At 36.8% G+C, this 21,213-nt stretch overlaps 1 protein-coding gene across 1 annotated transcript in view; it reads left to right on the top strand.

Annotated features, from left to right (window-relative positions):
- Positions 1–21,213, top strand: part of CATSPERE (catsper channel auxiliary subunit epsilon) — a gene marked incomplete at its 3' end in the record, with an annotated part of 242,258 nt that overhangs the window by 206,500 nt on the left and 14,545 nt on the right. Inside the window, exons 18-20 of the mRNA XM_079916436.1 lie at positions 4,874–4,973; positions 10,391–10,477; positions 17,173–17,330. Coding sequence (XP_079772562.1) covers positions 4,874–4,973; positions 10,391–10,477; positions 17,173–17,330 — 345 coding nt within the window. The remainder of the gene's footprint in view (positions 1–4,873; positions 4,974–10,390; positions 10,478–17,172; positions 17,331–21,213) is intronic.

Here is a 21,213-nt window from a genome sequence, read left to right as displayed (position 1 = left end):
CAAAGATGCGAACGTGCGTTCGCATGTCCAATCACGTAAGTTAGTTCACATGTCTGGTGTACTTTGTCATGTGTGTACATCCTCTACAAGTGGTTGTGCTTTTGTGTACTTTACTGTGCAGTACTGTGTAGAACACCGTAGTACAGTATCTTTATTTCAAGCCCAGGATTCCGGAAGCAAGTGTAAAACCAGCAGTGATGTAGCTGGTACTACTGTACTTTTCAAGGTACTTTACTGTAAGATTAAAAATGTTTTCTTATTTTTTGTGTTTCTTTGCTTTTATGTATTATTTGTGTGAAAAGTATTATAAACCTATTACAGTACAGTACTATATAGCCAACTGTGTTAGTTGGATACCTAGGCTAACTTTGTTGGACTTACAAACAAATTGGACTTACGAACTCACTCTCAGAACGGAACAGGTTCATATGTAGGGAATTTAACTGTACTGTAAATCGACTATACTTCAATTTTTAAAAATCTGCAGTGGAAGACACCATAAACAAAGTAAAAAAGACAGGTGGTTGAAATGTTTATTTATGGTATCTTTTAAGTACAGATTTTTTTAAGTTGTGGTGAAATATATGTAAGGTAAAATACAGTGAACATTTGGATGAGTACCCTGTGTAGTTAGACAATGGAATGCCAAATAGCAGTTAAAATGAATGAACTAGGATGCTTGTAAGGGGGAATCAAATGATCAGCCATGAAGTTCAGTTTGGATAGGGAAGGAAGAGAGACGAGAAAGAACCTGCTGATGAGGAAAACAGAGACCAAGAGACTGGAAATTTCTATGGCTTTATTTCAAAACCTAATATTGAGTGGAAAAAAAAATCACCAAAAGATATTCACAGTATAATATCATGTATGTATATTTTCAAACCCATAGATCAATACTATATATGATTTGTGGATACATTTACATATAAGTAAAGTATAAAACCAGGATGGAAATGATAAGTAATAATTTTCACATTATTCTCTGTGTTCTTCTGCATATATGAAATATTTCCTAATTAAAAAAAATAAGTGCCTAAGCTACAGGCACAAGGTCCATGAAGAAAACTGGGGAAGTAGAATCAAGTGGCCACGTGGCGAAGTTGAAAGGACAATTCATCCTCTGAGACTTGGAGGGAAGGAGTAAAAATAAATGCAGAAAGTGACTGGTTTGGAAATAGGAATGTAGGAGTTGAGAAAGGTCATGTCTGATAGCCTCGATTTACTTACATGAAGTAGGAAGGAGGGCCACCTGTAAACTGAGAGAAGGGAGGGGTTGAGGAGGGTCTTTGAGGAGAATGTCAAAGGTCACTGAGGGTACTATGAGAAGGGGCTGGCTAAGGGCCAGTAAAAAGATTACTGGACAACACCAAAGGCACAACTGAGGTAAGATACCGTGAGTGGGTCCAATCCTCACACACAGTGAATGTCTGAAGTAGCACATGCACAGATGAAGAAGTCATAGATACCATCGAATGTTTAGGTTAGATATTACATGCAAGGGGAGGAACAGTTGAGTGCATCCAGGATGCTAGTGAGAGAGCAGGTCCGATGATCAAGCATGAGATTGGGCTGATTGGGGAAGGAAGAGCAGCTAGAAAGGAACTTCTGTGTAGCAGGAAAGCAGACGGGAAACAGAGGACTGGAAGTACCTATGAGGTCAAGGGGCAGGTGAGAGGATGTGAAAGATGGAAGATGTTGGGGTCAGAGAGTGGACTTTTGAAGCAGCACTACTTTGGACTATTGTGACAGTACTTTTCCCTAGGGGTAACTTTTTGTATCTCTGCAACAAGGAATAGCTTGATAAAGCTTTTTGCCTCCAATTCTTCTAGGATAATCGACTGAATAGTTGAGGTTAACTACAGAGGGACAGTCAGATCAATAAGGCTCAGTGTTCAATTCAACCGAACTATAGCAATACATAGTTGATAACCCGGTGTTCAATTAGATATTTATCAGAGGCAAATTTGGGTGCTAATTAATTAAGCCTTGAGAAAACAGGCAGACATGGGTAGTCACTAGGAAATTAGTGTGTGGACTAGGTCTCTAAATTATAATAAATGTCTTATCTTTGTAGAGAATGGCTCAGGAACAAGGTTGGGCAGAATTTTACAGATAAAACAATAATAGATTCACTAGCAAACGTTAATAAGAATAAAGCAAGTCCTGGGAGTATGATCCACCTAGGAATATGTCATCCCAGTTGCCTCTTTGCTTTCTTAATTCCCATGGCAACCCATCCTAAACCAGAATTTGGTGCTACAGAAGCAACCCAGAGGAAACAGTGGGACATAATTGCTCTACTGTGATGCAGGAAGTTCAGTAACAGGTCATAGGGGTGCTTTAGGGCTACTCAAGATTTGTTTTGATCAGATGTGGTAAGACACACAGACGTGGAAATGACTGTCATGAAGGAAGGTATATATTGTAAATACCAATCCCAAGAAACAGGAGGCACAGCACACCATGTAGGGCCTCAGAAGGAAGCACCAGGGTCTGTCAGGAGACAGAGGAAGTGAGGGGAAAACAGAGGTAAGAGTCTTTATTGTGTTTTCTGTGGGAAGGAATGGATGAGACAGGGTAAGCAGGTTTAGGATTGGCTATTTTGAGTAATTTCAGTGGGCTCTGGGTGTAAATACTGTCTTGTTGTCTAGTACCTGATCCTGGGGTGATTAGGGCAGGTAGATAGTGGCCCAGTGTGACAACCCATAAAGGAGGTGGCTGGGGGTATGGGCTCTGGATTGGTTGGTTTGCATATGAAAGGCATGCCTAGGGGAGCTGTTTACTATCTCTAGGAGTTAACCCTGGGAGGGCATCCCTCCAAGGTAAGCAAGGCCCTAGATATTAAAGCATCACATTACAGAAAGTAAAAGACAAGGTTAATACAATGGGCTATCTAGAGTGACCAGACAGGATTGAAAACATATGTGTCTAATGGATCAACAGAGAGGTCTCTCCTTCCCAATTCCCAAAGTGGAACTGCAATAGCGGAGAAGTTACAAATTGTAGGGAGAAGTTACAAAATGTAGTAACACTCATGAATCTCTCAGGTTTAATTAGTATTATATCTCACATTAATGAAGTTCAATGAAAATAAGCCATGCTTTCACAGGCAAGTATTTTGGTCCCATATTCTCAATGAAATACATAGAACATCAAAGATCATTATAAACCCAGAAAGTATGTCATGCAATTTATCCTTATTGCCACTAGATGACACTGTAGCTTATTGCTTTTGTGATTGTCAAACGATGCCTGCTCAGAGTTCAGTTAAGATCTTTTTTATTTAAATAAAACATAGGGCTTTGCAACTAGTTTTTATTAATTCAAGAATCTGATGGCATTCAGAAGATGCGGTCAAACATGCTGCACCTTCCAAAGCTCCTAGAATTAGAGCTTTGCCCAAATCCCTGAAACTGCATAGAAAATTGTGTGCATGCCCACACATATGTGCATTTTCCTGTGGGGAGGGTCCAGAGCTCTCATTAGAGTTCAGAGTTCTCTGTAACCCCCATCACATGCCAAGAAAGAAGTGAAGAACCAATCCCCACTTAACTACACCTGAGTTCATCTCTATGATTTCTAAAAACTAATTAAAGATAGAAACAAAATAACTTCTCAGGTAACACTTTCTGACACTTAAAGATGTTTTCTTCTCAATTTCTGAGCAAGGAACAAAAACTGTTTTTTATGACCATGGGTGGATAGCAATGAGTTATAGCCGACCTGCAAAGCTAGACAGAATGACTGCAAAGTCAGGCAGAGATCTGGGCAGTGAGTAAGGGGTCACTGTGAAGCATCTGCTGTTTTTTTATGAATAGACACAGAAATGTGAAGCAAGAAAATATATTAGACACTGAGGCAACCTGCCTGAGACCAAGGTCCTAAGTGAAATTTCCATCCAAGGGGTGTGGGGGATAATTTCATTCAGAAAAATGGGCAATAACTGATGGAGAAGAAAGGCATGTAACCATTTTTAAAACAGTCAAGCTCTGGTATTCAAAGGTATGACTTTATCAGTAACTGACTTTAGCTTTTTTCTCAAGACCCTATTTTCATATGGTAGCAGAAAAAATCATAACAATTTGAAGTAATATATCTCTTTTAAAACTTACTGAGTTTGGGGTAAATACTGTAAGCTCAGTGAGACTTATGTCTCCAGTCCTGACGTCAGGGGAGTGGGCACCCTGTCCATGTTGGACTGTCTGCTGGTGGTGTCTGCTGTTGGTGGAAGTCATCATGCATTCTCTGAGCAGGGGTTGTGCATGAATATAGCTCCAAGGAGCTTATGACTGTTTCTGCTTCTCAACCACACCTCAACTCTTACTGAAGCTGCTGATCTTCTAACACTTAGCCATATCTTCCAGTTGGTTCCTCCAGAGAGATCTGTACTTTCTCAGTTCGAATCATAGTAGTTCTGTGCTTTAATTCTCTGGTACATAATAGGCACCCAAAGAGTATTTGCTGATTAAGTAACACCAAGGAACCCTTGCTTTGCCCTTCCTCCATTCATGGCTCCCTTCCATCTTTCTCCCTGCTACCAGCCATGACAGCATGGCCTCACCTACTCACCTTATCAATACACGGTTCCTGTCAAACTGAAGAGAACTTATGGTTCCAACTGTTAAAAAAGTGAAAATTTTCTGCTTCGTTACCATGAGGTTTATTTTGAGAGCTGAAGGAAACCTATACTGTAAGTACTGTTATTATTTTGCAGATAAGAAAGTCGAGGCTTCAAGAGTTTACGTAACTTCCCCAGGGTCACAAAGCTAAGTGATAAAGACAGGATTCAAACCTAAGTACCTCTGTCTTGACAGCTGGAGCTTTTAGCCCTTCTGCACTAAACTATTATTTTTGTGTTCGCTGTCTCTTTCAGATACAATGACAGTGGCTATGTTGAAGATGTTGAAGTAAATTTCATAGTGTGGGAAATACATGGCAGGGATGACTATAGCTTTAACAATACTATGAAGAAGGTATGACATTTTGGATTTAAATAGAATTTAGCATGCAATTAGACAAGTCTTTCCATTTTAAATCTATATATAAATTATCTAAGGAAAACAAAACCAGTCAGCTGTAGGTAGGAAAAATATATATGACCTGTATATTGAATTCTATGACTATGAAAATTCATTTATGAAAAAATAAATCACTGTCCTATAGAACGGACTTAAAGGGGTCAGAAAAGATAATGTTTATAGTAGGATGATGCAATTATTGATTAATATTTTATTTTCTCTCCACATTGTATTTAATGTTTGATTATTTATGGGCCTGCATTTCACTCTCAGACATTCATCACATTTGTGCTAAATCAAATGGACACACTCTAGGCTTCATCTCACTTTGACTTCTTTGCAGCATTTGACCCACTGACCGTGGCTTCACTGTCCCCACACTCTCCTGGTTTTCCTTCATCCTCCATGACTGCTCATTCTCAGCCTCCACAGTGAATCCCCTTTATTCTTCCTGTTCACTTTGCAGGCCACAGCAGAAAGGCCTTCCTACTCCAAATCACCACAGTTCACTCCCATCCCTTCTACATGGGGCTTTTTGCCCTTGAGGGCCTCCCATCATGATGGAGCCTCTCTAGAAGTTACCAGCATTGATTCCTGAGATTTGTCAGAGATCTCATACAAAACCAGGGATGACTCCTTCCAAAGTAACTTTCTCATGTACCAGAGACCTTCATTCTCCAAGAAGTAGGACCTACGTGGGTGACAACAAAGAGACATGAATTCCACCTGCTACTCTCCTCCACATTACTGCAATTATGTGACCAAACAAATCCATCCCATCACACATTCCTGCCTCATTCATAACTAAGTCAGGCCATGTGACTGATTCTTATCACTGGAGTATGAGCAGAAGTGATATGTGTCCAGGATGAAGTACTTAAGAACTTCACATGCACCTCCATGCTTCCCATCTTCCTTCACATGTCAATATATTACAGCAACGATTAAAGATGGAGTAGATGTGAACTGGATGAAGGGGATAAGGGACTTCAAGAAGCCACTAGGTTTTTAAAAGTCTGAGTTTTTAATCTACTGTTTTGAGGAGAGTCATCCATAGGAGCCCTTTAACCAGGGACATCTGCATTGGATTATGTGTGATCAAGAATTAAATTTTAATGTGTAAAACCCCTGAGGGTTGGAGTTTTTATTGCAGCAAAGCTGACCAATATAGCTCTTCCTATTAAAATTACATTTATATGCGAACATTTCAGTCTCTGGACCCTTTAGCTCTCTCTTTCCCACTACTCCTCTGCCTCTTTTTCTCACACAATCTAGATATCTACTTTTTTCTCACACAATCTAGATATCTCTAGATATCCTAGAGAAACCCTCTGCTTCTCCCATTTTTCTTCTCTTCTTTGCCTATCTAACTTGAGCTCCACAGTTCAGTCCTTCAGCTATTGTCTTCCCAATGCCTATATGTCACTTTCCCTGGTATTGTTCTTGTTTAGTGTTACGCAACTTTAAACATTCATTTTTCTGCCTTATCCATGCCTATATCTGAGCTACTAATCACTTCTAGAAAAAAAATTAAAATTGCAATAACTGGAAGTATGAACTCAACTATTGGGAGTGATCACTGAAAAGAGAATTAGCCATCTAGAAAAGAGGTCAGAGGGAAATATCCAGAATTACACATAGAGAGATAAACTGATTTAAAATATAGAAAAAGAACATAAAGGAGATCCAAAGCTAAGATCTAAGAACTGGAGTCCTAAAAAAAGAGAAGAGAGAGTGTTGGTCAGAAGCAACATTTTCCAAAACTGGTGAAAGACATCAAGGCACAGAAAAAGTAATCTGCATCCAAAAACATCACAGTAAAATTTCCAAAATCAAAAACAAAGAGAAAAATCTTTAAAGTATTCAGAGCAAAAAAGATAACTTACCTTCAAAAAAGTAACTATAAGATTTAAAGCTGATTTCTCAATAGAAACAATAAAAACCAGAAGTCTTTGAAGCAAAATATTTTTAAGTTACCGAAGGAAAATAATTCCCAAACCTAAAATTCTGAATACAATAGAAATAGCATTTTAAAAAATGAAGGTGAACAACCGATAATGTCTTACAAGATACATGAAATTAAAAGAGGAAAAAATTTTAAGAAAGAAATGAAGGATGAAATAAAAATGATTGGAGAGAAAGTGACAAATATTGAGGATAGGCAAAGAATAAATGGAATTCCTGAAAAAGGAGAACCAAGGCAAAGGAACAAAACAAATACTAATAATTCAACAAAACACAAACAACCCCCCCCCGAAAAATAAAATTTTCAAACTTCTTATTGAAAGAGCATACCATATACTTCAGAATATCAAATCAGAATAGCCAACCCATGTGGGCATATAAGCAAAAAAGCAAGAAATTTATAAGGAAAATTAAATTATCATCAGACATTTTATAGCAGTGTTGTATGCCAGGAGAAAGTGGAGTCAAATATTTAAGATACTAAAGGAAAATAAATACAAGCCAAGGATTTTACATCCAGCAAAACTGATTACACTGTAAATGGCACAAACTGCTATCAGTATGTAGAAAGCTCTGATAATATTGTTCCCAGGAGCCCTTCCTGGGTAATTTACTAAGTAAGAAGCTTCAGAAAATCAAAAATACTAAAGAGAAATCAACATAAGGACTAGGAGGAAGCATTATAATATAGTATATAGTTACTTACAAGACTAAAACAAAATGAGGGTTAAATGGGTTAGAATGTAATATATAATGGGTGTATTCTCTGACAATGTAGATCTAGTACAATTATAAAATATGATAGGAGAATGTGAAGAGCATATACAAGGGAAAAGTATAAGTGTTTTCAGTAATCATGACACTGGTGATAATATTTGTATTGTTTTTCTAAAGTTTTGAGGTGTATAATGTGAGATAAAACAAATGTGTAATAATGACATTTTCTAATACCACCATTCCTCACCAAGTGTTTTGTTGTAAAAGCAAGAAGATACATATGTTAAGATAGAAGAAGTTAGACAAAAATCTTGAATTCGAATAGGACTCAATATGAACTCATGAGGTATGGGATATTGCTCTGGATATAAATTTATGAATCAAATAGAGAGATAGATAAAATTTTCCTATTCTGACCGTTAAAATCTTAGAAACATAACTAATCAGTAGCTGAAAATATACTTAGTAGCCAGATTGTTGTTTTGAAATACCGTTTCCGACTAAACGTACTGGGCATTCTTAGATAAATTGCTGATTCCACGCCTGAAGGAAGAAATGTACAAGATGAGCCTAGAATAGTTTGGCATACCCAATAGCAAGGAAGTATCAAGGACTGCTAGAGTCATTTAAAAGTAAGCAGAAATCGGGCTTCCCTGGTGGCGCAGTGGTTAAGAATCCGCCTGCCAATGCAAGCGACATGGGTTCGAGCCCTCGTCCGAGAAGATCCCACATGCCGCGGAGCAACTAAGCCTCTGTGCCACAACTACTGAGCCTGCATTCTAGAGCCCGTGAGCCACAGCTACTGAGCCTGCATGCCTAGAGCCCGTGCTCCACAACAAGAGAAGCCACCACAATGAGAAGCCCGCACACCACAACGAACAGTAGCCCCCACTCACCACAACTCGAGAAAACCTGCACGTAGCAACGAAGACCCAACACAGCCAAAAATAAACTAAATTAATTAAAAATAAATAAATAAAAGTAATCATAAATCAACATCAAGAGGTTTCTACTGGCCAAAGATGGGACAGTTTGCGCTTCCTGGAGAATAATTACTGCAATGGAGTAAAACTCATTAAATATATTAAATCGATGAATTCATGATTTTCTTTTTAAATCACCTTTACAGAATGATAGGAAACCAATGCCTTATTTTGAAAACTGGTAAATAAAGAGAAACAAGTATTTATCCTATTTTCTTCAAATGAACTCTACCAATGGACAAACAAACAGTAGATGAGGGGAAGCATCTCTTTATAAAATTATTCCAGTTGACAAATGAAAAAATAGAATTGAAATATCACCATTTTATAATCCAGATAATAGAGGTTATTATAAAAAAATTTATATCAACAAATTTGGCAATGGACAAATGCCTTGAAAAATACACCAAAATTTCTTGTATTCCCCCCCTCCAAAAAATAGAAAACTCTAATCTCAGATGGCTTTCCTGATGAGGTCTACCAAATATTTAAGAAAAATTTTACTTCAGCCTTATAAAAACTCTTCCAGAGTATAAGGGCAGGAGGAAACACTTTCAACTCATTTTGTGAATCCAGGAGGACTTGATGAGGACCTTAAGAGAAGAGAATGATGAGCCAATCTGACTCATAACCATAGATACAAAACACCTGAACAAAATTCTAGCAAATCAAATACAGCAACTTATTAAAAAATAATCCAGGGCTTCCCTGGTGTCCCAGTGGTTAAGAATCCACCTGCCAATGCAGGGTCACAGGTTCGAGCCCTGGCCCGGGAAGATCCCACATGTCACGGGGCAGCTAAGCCTATGCGCCACAACTACTGAACCTGCGCTCTAGAGCCCACGAGCCACAACTACTGAAGCCCGCGTGCCTAGAGCCCGTGCTCCACAACAAGAGAAGCCACGACAGTAAGTCTGTGCACTCCAAGGAATAGTAGCCCCCACTCGCCGCAACTAGAGAAAGCCCACGCACAGCAACAAAGACCCAACACAGCCAAAAATAAAAACAAATAAATAAAATAATAATAATAATCCATCCAGGCCAAGTTTTCTTTATTTCATAAATTAAGCATTGGGGATATTTGAAAATCAAAGTAATCCACTATATTAACAGTATAAATAAGAAAAGGCATAAGATTATTACAACAGTTGATGAAAAGTCATCTGATTAAAAATTTATCACCCATACATAACATTATTTTTTAAATAAATCTTAGAAAATTATAAATAAATGGTAACTTCCTTAACCTAATAAAATGTCAATACAAAAAACCTGTATAAAACATCATTCTTAATGGTGAAAATGTGAAAGCCTTCCCTCTGAAATCAGGAATGAAACAAGGAGGCATGTTCTAACCATTTCTATACAACATTGTTCTTGATGTCTGTAATAAGGTAAACAATAAACAATACAAATAAATTAAAAGTGTAAGGATTGGAAAGGAAGAAATGAAACTCATATTCACAGATAACATGGTTGTTCGTCTGAAACAAAGTTAATAAGTGAGTTTAAGAAGTTCTCTCTGTACAAGGTCAATATACAAAAGTCCATTGTTTTTCTGTATATCAGCAAACATTTAAATAATTTAAAAATTAGATATATAATTTTCAACAGCACTAAACTATATTAAATAATTAGAAATAAATTGATATGTAAAACATATATATATATATAAAACCTTTCTATATATATAAAACCTTTTGACAGAGTGGCTGTTTGCACGAAGCTCAGACATGGAAGTCAATGACTGAGCTTAACAAGCGCCTCCCGTTAGAAGAAGCCTGGGGACCTGAGGTAAGAAAAATATTACCTTGCAAATTGTTTATTTATAATAACTAACTTGGCGTTTTAGTATTAAGTGCTTAATGGAAACACTTTGGGTTTAAATTTGATTTTGTAAATCAAATCCAATTTTTCTATTGGATTATATTATGATTTCCAAGATGCTTCATCTTAATTCTATTTGATCTTCTGTTGCCCCTGCATTACTAACAATTTTGTTTTAATTTTCTCTTCTGAAAATCTGTTTGCAGATTATTAAATATCTGACAAACATGTTAAAGCATTGAGACTGAGTCTTTCTAAAGACTGCCTGAAGTTTCAATCTTGTGTAACTAAAAGATCATTTCTGAATATCAATTATGCATCCTATATTGTTTTCAAGTGAATTTTCTTAAATTGAAATTAATTTATGTTATTTGGCAAATCAAATCATATCTCATGAATAAAATGTGACATATAAGGTACTTCAGCCTGTAAAATGTAAACCCTACAATAAGAATGTTATTTTGCTTCTACGTCAGAACCTATACATGTCAAGATAGAGATATATATACAAACGATATGTATCTCCCTCTGAATTCCCAACTCCAAACCATCCATTTTCCATCCACCACTCCCTATCTTCCTAGTAACATTATTCTAGGAGCTTTACTCCAACAATCCTTTGAACAATTCTTCCAGCTCAACATAACCTTCAATTCATTGATCCTACCATCCTCACCCCACCCCCGGTTCTCTTTTCCCTCTTTATCTGGCTTAAATTCCACAGTCAATAGTCATATCACTCTATTAATATGACCCTCAATTCTTTTGCCCCCCCCACTTCTTTATGTTTGCATAGCTAAATCACAACCTTAGTTAAGTTCAACTGTCCACCTTAGCACCTGACTGTGGCCAGAGAAAAACATACCCATGCTGACTTGTTTCACTTTCATCTCATGATTAAAATGGTCCCATAATACTGCCCAACAAATACTTCTTTACCTCATTCTCTCTTCCCCTCTCATAAATAGTTATTGCATGCTTTCTCCTCTTCCCCCATCCTCGTTCTTATCTAATGAACTTGCTTTCTACTTTATCAAGAAAATTATGGTAGTTATTAGACCTGGGGCAAGACCCTTCTATCTAATTTTATTTAAAGAAGCACATATTTTAGAATGTGCAACATGTTGCCATATTGTTTTCAATATTTTGACAACTAAAATTCCTTATAACTAGTTTCCCTTGTAATGCAACCTATTTTATGTTATTATTTTTAAAAACATTATTCTGAGAGGGGCCCATAGTAGTCCATAGGCTTCACCAGATTGCCAAAGGGGCCCATATAAAAATAAAATACAACTTTATATATATTTTTAAATCTATTTTTATATATTTATACACACTCACTATGAGGTTATGAACCCCTGATATAGGTGTAAAAAGAAAAGGACTAAATCTGGGGTCATTTCAGTATTTAGAGATGGGGGAAATGAGGAGAGGCAAAGGAGGTGAAAAAGGAATAATCCAAGAAGCAAGAGAAGATCCAGGCAAGTATGATGTTTTGGACCTCATGTAAAGCAAGTCTCACCAGAAGGAGGGAGGGATCAAGTGTGCTAAATTCACTACTAAGATAGGTCAACTATGATGAGGATTGAAACTTGATCATTTACTTCAGCAGCAGGGAGGTAACAGGTAACCTTGACAGGATCAGTTTTCGTAGGATAGTGAGAGACAAAACCCTACTGAAGTGGGTTTAATTAGTATGGAAAAAAAAGAACTCAAAGCAGCAAGAATAGACAAGAATAGTCTCTGCAGAGGAGTTTTGCAGTAAGGAGAGAAATAGTGTAGTGGCTGGAGAGCAATGGGTTGAAGAAAGGGTCTTTTTTTTTTTTAATAATTGAGAAAAATAACCACATGTTTACTGATGGGAATATTCCAACAAACAAGAAAACTGATGATGCTTCAAACTTAACATGTCTGAAACTGAGTTTCTGATATCCACCCTCCAGACATACTCCCCCAACATTCTTTCCCACCTCAGTTAATAAAAATTCCATCCTCCCAGTTTGCTCAGGATAAAAGCTAAATGTCATCTTATGCTCCACATTTGGTCTTTCAGCAAATCTTGTTGGCTCTTTCTTCAAAGTATATTGTGAATTTGGTCACCCTGTGCCACCCCAACTGCCACCATACTGTTTCAAGCCACCATCACCAACCATCTGGGTTATAACCATAGCATCCTAAATGGTTTCCCTGCTTCGGGCTTGCCTGCCATGAATCCATCCACAACACAGCACCAAGACTGATCCTACTAAGACATAAATCAGAACGTGCCACTCTTCTGCTCAAAACCATGTGATGGCTCCCATGTCACTTAGAGTTATGACAAAGCCAGCAGGACTCCCTGCACCCCATCCCCACCGCACCCCCATCATGACTAGCTAATGCCTTTCTTCAGGTCTTTACTTGAAAATCAACTTATCAATGAAGACTTCCCTGGCCACTCTACCGAAAAAGTTAAACATCACCCCGTGACAGTTGCTATCTCCCTTCCCTATTTTCTTTAATGTCATTAGCATTTATAACTCTCTGACACATTATATAGTCTATTTACTTATCCTATTTATTATCTGGATCCCCAACTGAAATGTAGGCTCCATAAGGGGAGGGAATTTTATTTGTTTTGTTCACTGGTGTATCCCCAGCATCTAACCCATTACGGGTGCTCAATAAATATTTGTGGAACTAATTCATTAATTATAGGTCACCCACCTATTACAAACAGTATTATTCTGCTATTTAAAAAATCATAAGGAAGTAAACTAGTAATGGAATCCGTTAAGAACAAAACTTACCCTTCTAACTTCTTGTTGAAGGACATCCAAGAATCTGGGGTTGAGGGTAAATGTAAGTGACCCTCTTACACAGAATCTCACAAAGGGCACCCAAATGTTATAAGATATGACAAAATAACATACTCCTAGGAAGGGATGAGCTACCTGATAATTAACAGTCATGGAGATTGCCTCAATAGGTATGATACAGTGCAGTAGTTCTCAAATTTTAGAATCACCTCTAGGTGACATCAGAATCACCTAGAGGACTTGCTAAAACTGATCTCTGGGTCCTACCTCCAAAGTTTCTGATTCATTAGATCTGGGGCTAAGCCCCCGAATTTGCATTTCTAACAAGTTCCCAGGTGATGCTGATACTGCTGATCTGGGGACCACATTTAAGAAACATTGAAGTAGTGGCTTACATTCTATAAAGATTCTAGAGTGCCCACACCAGGCCCTAAGTGTTCAGTTCTACCATATGAGAGACAAAAAGCTCACAACTAAAAGGGTGGATTCAGTCTGGAGTCTGAATATAGTAGAAGGCAGGTACCTGCAAAGACTATTTATGTCCTAGTGAGTAAGGCTATGCTTACTGAAGAGTGTCACTGTATATTTATTCAACATGGCAATCAGAGGTGCTCTCTTCCTGAAACATATACCTGAAATGAAATAGCCTTCCAATTGCTACATAGTCCTGATTCTACAAGGATGAATGACACTTGCATAAAAATCTGCGAAGTAGCTCTAGAGACTGTAAATTCTCAAGAGAAAATCTGAAGGACTCATAAACAAAAGTGGCATTTTCACAGGTTCTTCCAACTTAATGTTGGAGTTTGAGAAGGAAAGGGAGAATGTGGGTTATGAATGGCTGGCTACATACTTATAACTCAGGATGTGAGTTGAGTTTCTGGACATGACTGACATAGTAATCCGAGATGTCCTTGGCTAAAGATGAATTGTATTTCTCTTTCTGACTTACTTCACTCTGTATGACAGACTCTAGGTCCATCCACCTCACTACAAATAACTCAATTTTGTTTCTTTTTATGACTGAGTAGTATTCCATTGTATATATGTGCCACATCTTCTTTATGCATTCATCTGTTCATGGACATTTAGGTTGCTTCCATGTCCTGGCTATTGTAATAGAAAAAAAAACACCATATGCTAACACATATATATGGAATCTAAAAAAAAAAGGTTCTGAAAAACCTAGGGGCAGGACAGGAATAAAGATGCAGACATAAAGAATGGACTTGAGGACATGGAGAGGGAGAAGGGTAAGATGGGACTAAGTGAGAGAGTGGCATGGGCATATATATACTACCAAATGTAAAATAGATAGCTAGTGGGAAGCAGCCACATAGCACAGGGAGATCAGCTCGGTGCTTTGTGACCATCTAGAGGGATAGGATAGGGAGGGTGGGAGGGAGACACAAGAGGGAAGAGATATGGGGATATATGTATATGTATAGCTGATTCACTTTATTATAAAGCAGAAACTAACACACAATTGTAAAGCAATTATACTCCAATAAAGATGTTAAAAAAAAAGAATTGTAATTCATGAGGTCAGGGCTGACGTGTTTTCTTAGAGGCTATATAGCTTGATCAAGTGGGCTTTCAACTTAAAAAGAAAAGGGAAAAACACAATAATTGGAAAAAAAAAAGTCTGTTACTACAACAGGAAATATCAGGCATGACACAAAAATAGGAGCAACAATCAGTGGGAATCATCTTTCACATTAGGAAATAACTAGGTAGAAAGTTGGAAACAATATAAATATTCCCAGGTGCCTATACACAAAAAATACTTGTAATGATAGAAGATGAATGTGTCCTCATCAGCAATACATTGCTGTGAGGATATGTGTCCAGTTCCTGCACATATTTAGTATGTGCCACATATTCTTTCAATTAAGTTCATGGTTTCATGTATTAACTCACTTGGTAGAACAAGAAGTTCCCAGGCCCGTGTTGGCCTACGAGAAACTCCACCAACAAAAAAATAATAAGAAGAAGACATATCATGTTTTCAAGTTAGGGTACATCAAAAAATGATTGGTTGCCACACGTAGGGGGTGAAATGGGTGAAGGTGGTCAAAAGGTACAAACTTACAGTCATAAAATGTCATCGGCGTGCAATGTACAGCATGGTGACTGTAGTTAATAATACAGTATTGTATGTTTGAAAGTTGCTAAGAGAGCAGATCTTAGAAGTTCCCATCATAAGAAAAAAAATGTAACTATGTATGGTGATAGATGTTAACTAGACATATTGTGGTTATCATTTCACACTATATGCAAATATTGAATTATTACATTGTATACCTGAAATTAATATAATGTTACAGGTCAATTATATCTCAAAAATAAATAAACAAGTACTTACATACAAATAAAGGTAGAAATGAATTTTTTGATGTTCAAAAGAAAAAAATAATAATGATGAGTCTCTTACTTGTTTTTCATTAATGTACACCTAACATATTGCTTTATAAATGTGCCAGAGAGTGCAGTAGTAGAAAGGTAGACAAAGGGAAGAAATAATAGTAAATGTGATAAAGGAGAGAGATAGAAGAATTATTTTGCAGTTTATCAAGACATACAGTAACACTTCATGAAATTGTAAAAAATCATTAAGAGTTTTAGGGATGGGCTTCCCTGGTGGCGCAGTGGTTGAGAGTCCGCCTGCCGATGCAGGGGACACGGGTTCGTGCCCCGTTCCGGGAGGATCCCACATGCCGCGGAGCGGCTGGGCTCGTGAGCCATGGCCGCTGGGCCTGCGCGTCCGGAGCCTGTGCTCCGCAATGGGGGAGGCCACAGCAGTGAGAGGCCCGCGTACCGCAAAAAAAAAAAAAAAAAAAAAAAAAAGAGTTTTAGGGATGGGACTTATAATTAAAATATAATTATGGAATGATTCACCTATGTAAAAGAAAATGACCTGTTAAGAAGGAAAGTAGAGGAATTTTCAGTGTGAAGGCAATATTCACCTTCAAAAAAAATTTTCAAACAGGAGGGTAAATACTGGAGTATATATAAATAAGGTAAAATGAGAGAGCTATAGAAGGGACTTCTATGTATACCAGATCCCATAGCCAAATAAGGGAACTATATGAACTGTCCTGATTATCTCCAAAACCAAGTAGAGTTAAGAAAGAATACAATATCTGCATACTGAAAAATGTCAAAATGTAGGGAGAATATGAAGGAAAGAACAAGAAGTAAATACCACTTGAATAAATGGGAGTTACTCACTCAAAAGCTATAGAAAGAATTCAGCCTCACTGAGAATACATGACAGACAAGCAAGACTTTAAGTAGGGTGTGAAAGCATACAGGACCTACAAGAATCCAGAAGAAATGCCATGTATTATTTTAGGATTTTATTTTATTACCTTAGCTTTAATAAAGTAACTTTAAAAATATATAGTGTTTATGCTTTTTAAAAAGGGAACAGGAGATAAATAAATGAGACCCACAGAGAGACAGTAGTGGTTATAGGGATAAATAAAAGTCTTAGGAGAAGATTTGACTACTGTATCCATACCTTATGATCAAAATAGTGTCTGTCCCAAAGTAAGCATCCTTGAAGGATTTTGTGGTTTTCAATTTAGGGAAATTAAATGCTTACAGATTCTCAACACCCTAATGTATTATTGTTTGCAAATAAATAAACACAGCATTTTCTTTCACTAAGCTTCACTTTTTATCAAACTTGAACCCAAGATAGCCTCTAAAAATACTATACTACACTAAAATGATAGAAGGGATAGGAATAACTATTATATCTCTAAATAATTTTCCAAAATAAATATATGAGTATATAATTTTGTATATTAAAGTCAGCTAATGACCTAAAGGTTTTTGTCTTTGTTTTCTACTCAGAACTATAAGCACTGTTTTTCTTATGCTATTGGAAAACCAGGAGACTTAAATCAACCATATGAGATTATCAACAAGTCTAACCGTAACCATTTAGTTTGGCCCTTGGACCATTCCGGAATGTATGTGTTTCGTGTGAAGATCCTGGATCCAAACTATAGGTGAATATAAATGTTCCATTATAATAGTTTTCGCCTTAGTTCCTAAAAATTAAATTTTTATTTTCTTGATTTAATTTGATACCACCCAGCTATCCAATTAAAGGCATACCTCATTTTATTATGCCTCACTTTATTGTGCTTCAATTTACAAACTGAAGGTTTGTAGCAACCCTTTGTCAAGCAGGTTTGTCACAGCCGTTTTTCTAACAGCATTTGCTCAACTTCATGTCTCTGTGTCACATTTTAGTAATTCTTGCAATATTTCAAACCCTCCACCAGCAAAAAGATTATGATTTGTTGAAGGCTCTGGTGATGGTTAGCATTTCTTGAGAAATAAAGTATTTTTTAATTAAGGTATGCACAGTCTTTTTTTAGACATAATGCTATTGCACACTTAATAGACTATAGTATAGTGTAAAAATAACTTTTACACCCACTGGGAAAGCAAAATTTTGTGTGACTCACTTTATTGTGGTATTCATTTTATTGCGGTGGTTTGAAACTGAACCCACATCTCCAAGGTATGCCTGTCATATTTGTTTTTACATTTTGGAGCAATCCTGTTAAACATTCTGTGGGAGTGGGAGATAAGATTTCATGTTAAACATTAATTAAATTAATCGATTCACAATTACATTCTGAGTACTTTACTATGTTTCATTGCTATGATAGATGCAAATAGAGCATAAGGATAATCTCAGCCTTTAAGATGCTTGTAATTAAACTGGTTGGGGAAGGAGGAGTGGAGGGTACACATAAAACCAAAGGAGGATAAATCAGAGCAAACACATGATATATTTTTCAAATATAATTATTTGTTTTATTGATAGGCATAATAATAATTCAGAGATGGGAAAAAATCAATGCTATCTTGAGCATCAGGAGAAAACTTCCGGAGGACAGGGAGCATTAAGAATTTATATTGCCAGAGAACTAAGATAGACCCTTCAGATGAAAGAAATCACACTAATAATGGAATGAAGCTGAATATTAACATATTGTCTATGGCTCGTGGACTCATGAAAGAAAGTGGAAAATACCTTGAGTGAGGAAGGTAAAAAACAAAGGGTGCAGACTAATTCGAGGCAATTCATAATGTTGAATTCAATTTCAAACCATGTCCTAGAGAGCCTCTTTAGTATCTTTACTAGGGGAGTGTTGTGATGAGAGTATAGTTCTAGGAAAATTAGCCTGAGAATAAAGAATCTTATAAAAGGAAAATAAATTGCAGATAAATGAGAGGAGTGGAACTAACAAGACAAGCGTCAAAGGAAGCTCTGTTGGCAGCAGGAGTGGAAAGAAAGGAAAAAGTCTAATAAATATTTATCAGGAAAAGAGATATTATATTGATCTAGTGTGGCAAATGCAGGAAAAGAAGGAACTGATATGGTCTCAAGTTTTCTAGACTAGGTGATTAAAAATTATGGTATTTTCTTTGACCACAGTAGACACTGAGGTGGTTTTTCTTTGAGGTCTTTCTTTTTCTAAGAGTTCTGACTTTGCATTTGAGAGGACAATGACATATCTGAGTGAAGATGTCCTATAAACAGTTAAAAATTTTAATTTGGGCCTTGAGTTGGAGGGAATAGCTGATGATAAAGAGTTTTGAAAACACAAACGTGGGCATCTTCTATAGTGACTCCATGAGCACACATAAGTTAATTGACTTATGAGAAGAAAAGGGCTTTTAGGAGATACCCACAGTGAAGGAATTGAGGGTGATGAGAAAAGGAGCTGAGCAGAAAACTCCTCAAATAAAAGAAAAAATGAAGAGAAAGAAAAGTTCTATATTACCCAAGCAATCTACAGATTCAAAGCAATCCCTATCAAAATTCCAATGATATTTTTCACAGAAATAGAACAAACTATCCTGAAATGTGTATGGAACTGCAAAAGACCCCAAAAAGCCAAAGCAGTCTTAAGAAAGAAGATCAAAGTTGGAAGCGTCACACTCCCTGATCCCAAACTATATTGCAAAGCTGCAGTAATCAAAACAGTATGGTACTGACATAAAAACAGACACATAGATCAATGGAACAAAATAGAAATCCCTGGAAAGAAACTCACACATATACAGTCACTTAATTTATGACAAAAGAGCCAAGAATATATAGTAGGGAAAGGACATTCTCTTCAATAAATGGTGTTGGGAAAATTGGACAGCCACCTGTGAAAGATTGATACTGGACCACTATCTAACACCATACAAAAAGTTAACCCAAATGAATTAAAAACTTGAACATAAGCCCTGAAACCATAAAATTCCTAGAAGAAAACATAGGTGGTAAGCTCCCTGATGTCAGTCTTTGCAGCAATTTGTTTTTATTTGACACCAAAAGCAAAGGCAACAAAAGCAAAAATAAACACATGGGACTACATCAAGCTAAAAAGCTCTACACAGCAAAGGAAACCATCAACAAAATGAAAAGGCAACCTACAGAATGGGAGAAACTATTTACAAATCATATAGCTGATAACGGGTTAATATCTAAATATATAAAGAACTCATACTACTCAATAGCAAAAAACAAAAAAAAAACACAAAACAATTTAAAAATGGGCCAAGGACCTGATTAGACATTTTTCCAAAGAAGACATACATGAAACGGGTACATAAAAGGGTGCCCAACATCAGTAATCATCAGAGAAATACGACTCAAAACCACCTGTTGGAATGGCTATTATCAAAAAGACAAGAGATAAGTGTTGATGAGGATGTGAAGAAAAGGGAACACTTGTGCACTGTTGGTGGGAATGTAAATTTATGCAGCTACTATGGAAAACAGTATGGAGGTTCCCCAAACTATTAAAAATAGAACTACCATATGATCCAACTATTCCAACCCTACATATTTATCTAAAGAAAACAAAAACACTAACTTAAAAAGATATATATACCCGCATGTTCATTGCAGCATTATTTACAATTGCCAGTATATGGAAATAACATAAGTGTCCAAGGATGGATGAATGGACAAAGAAAATGTGGTATGGAATATTATCTGGCCATAAAAAGAAGGAAATCTTACCACTTGAGATAATGTTGATGGACCTTGAGAACATTATGCTAGAGAGTCTACTTTGATTTGAGTCCTAATTTTGCCACTAGTAACATCTAGTCTTAAGCAAATTATTTGGTCTCTTTGAGCTTATTTACCTGTGCAATGAGTCAGTAATAGCTATCTTATAGTATCCTGAGGATTAAATGAAGAACCTGGGTAAAAATCCCCACCTTTGCTGGGCACATAGCAAGGACTCAATAAAACTAAGTTCTTTTCCTGTATCTTCTCCCACACGAAGATAGGTGAAATCATATTATTAATATTTATTTAGTTACATCCTGTCTCATTCCAAGCAATATGCTAAATTACGAGAGATAAAATACCTAGGGATAAACCTACCTAAGGAGGCAAAAGACCTGTACTCTCAAAACTATAAGATATTGATGAAAGAAATCAAAGATGATACAAACAGATAGATATAGTGGGTTCTTGGATTGGAAGAGCCAATATTGTCAAAATGACTATACTACCCAAGACAATCTACAGATTCAATGCAATCCCTATCAAATTATCAATGGTATTTTTAACAGAATTAGAACAAAAAATTTTACAATTTGTGTGGAAACACAAAAGATCCAGATTAGCCAAAGCAATATTGAGAAAGAAAAATGGAGCTGGCAGAATCAGGCTCCCTGACTTCAGACTATACTACAAAGCTACAGTAATCAAGACAGTACGGTACTGGCGCACAAAAAGAGAAGTATAGATCAGTGGAAAAGGATAGAAAGCCCAGAGGTAAACCAATACACCTCTGGTCAACTAATCTATGACAAAGGAGGCAAAATATACAATGGAAAAAAGACAGTCTCTTCAATAAGTGG

The sequence above is a fragment of the Stenella coeruleoalba genome (assembly GCF_951394435.1).
Source record: "Stenella coeruleoalba genome assembly, chromosome: 1".
Taxonomy (NCBI): domain Eukaryota; kingdom Metazoa; phylum Chordata; class Mammalia; order Artiodactyla; family Delphinidae; genus Stenella; species Stenella coeruleoalba.
Note: the sequence above shows the minus strand (reverse complement) of the source record. Positions and strands in the feature narration are given on the sequence as shown.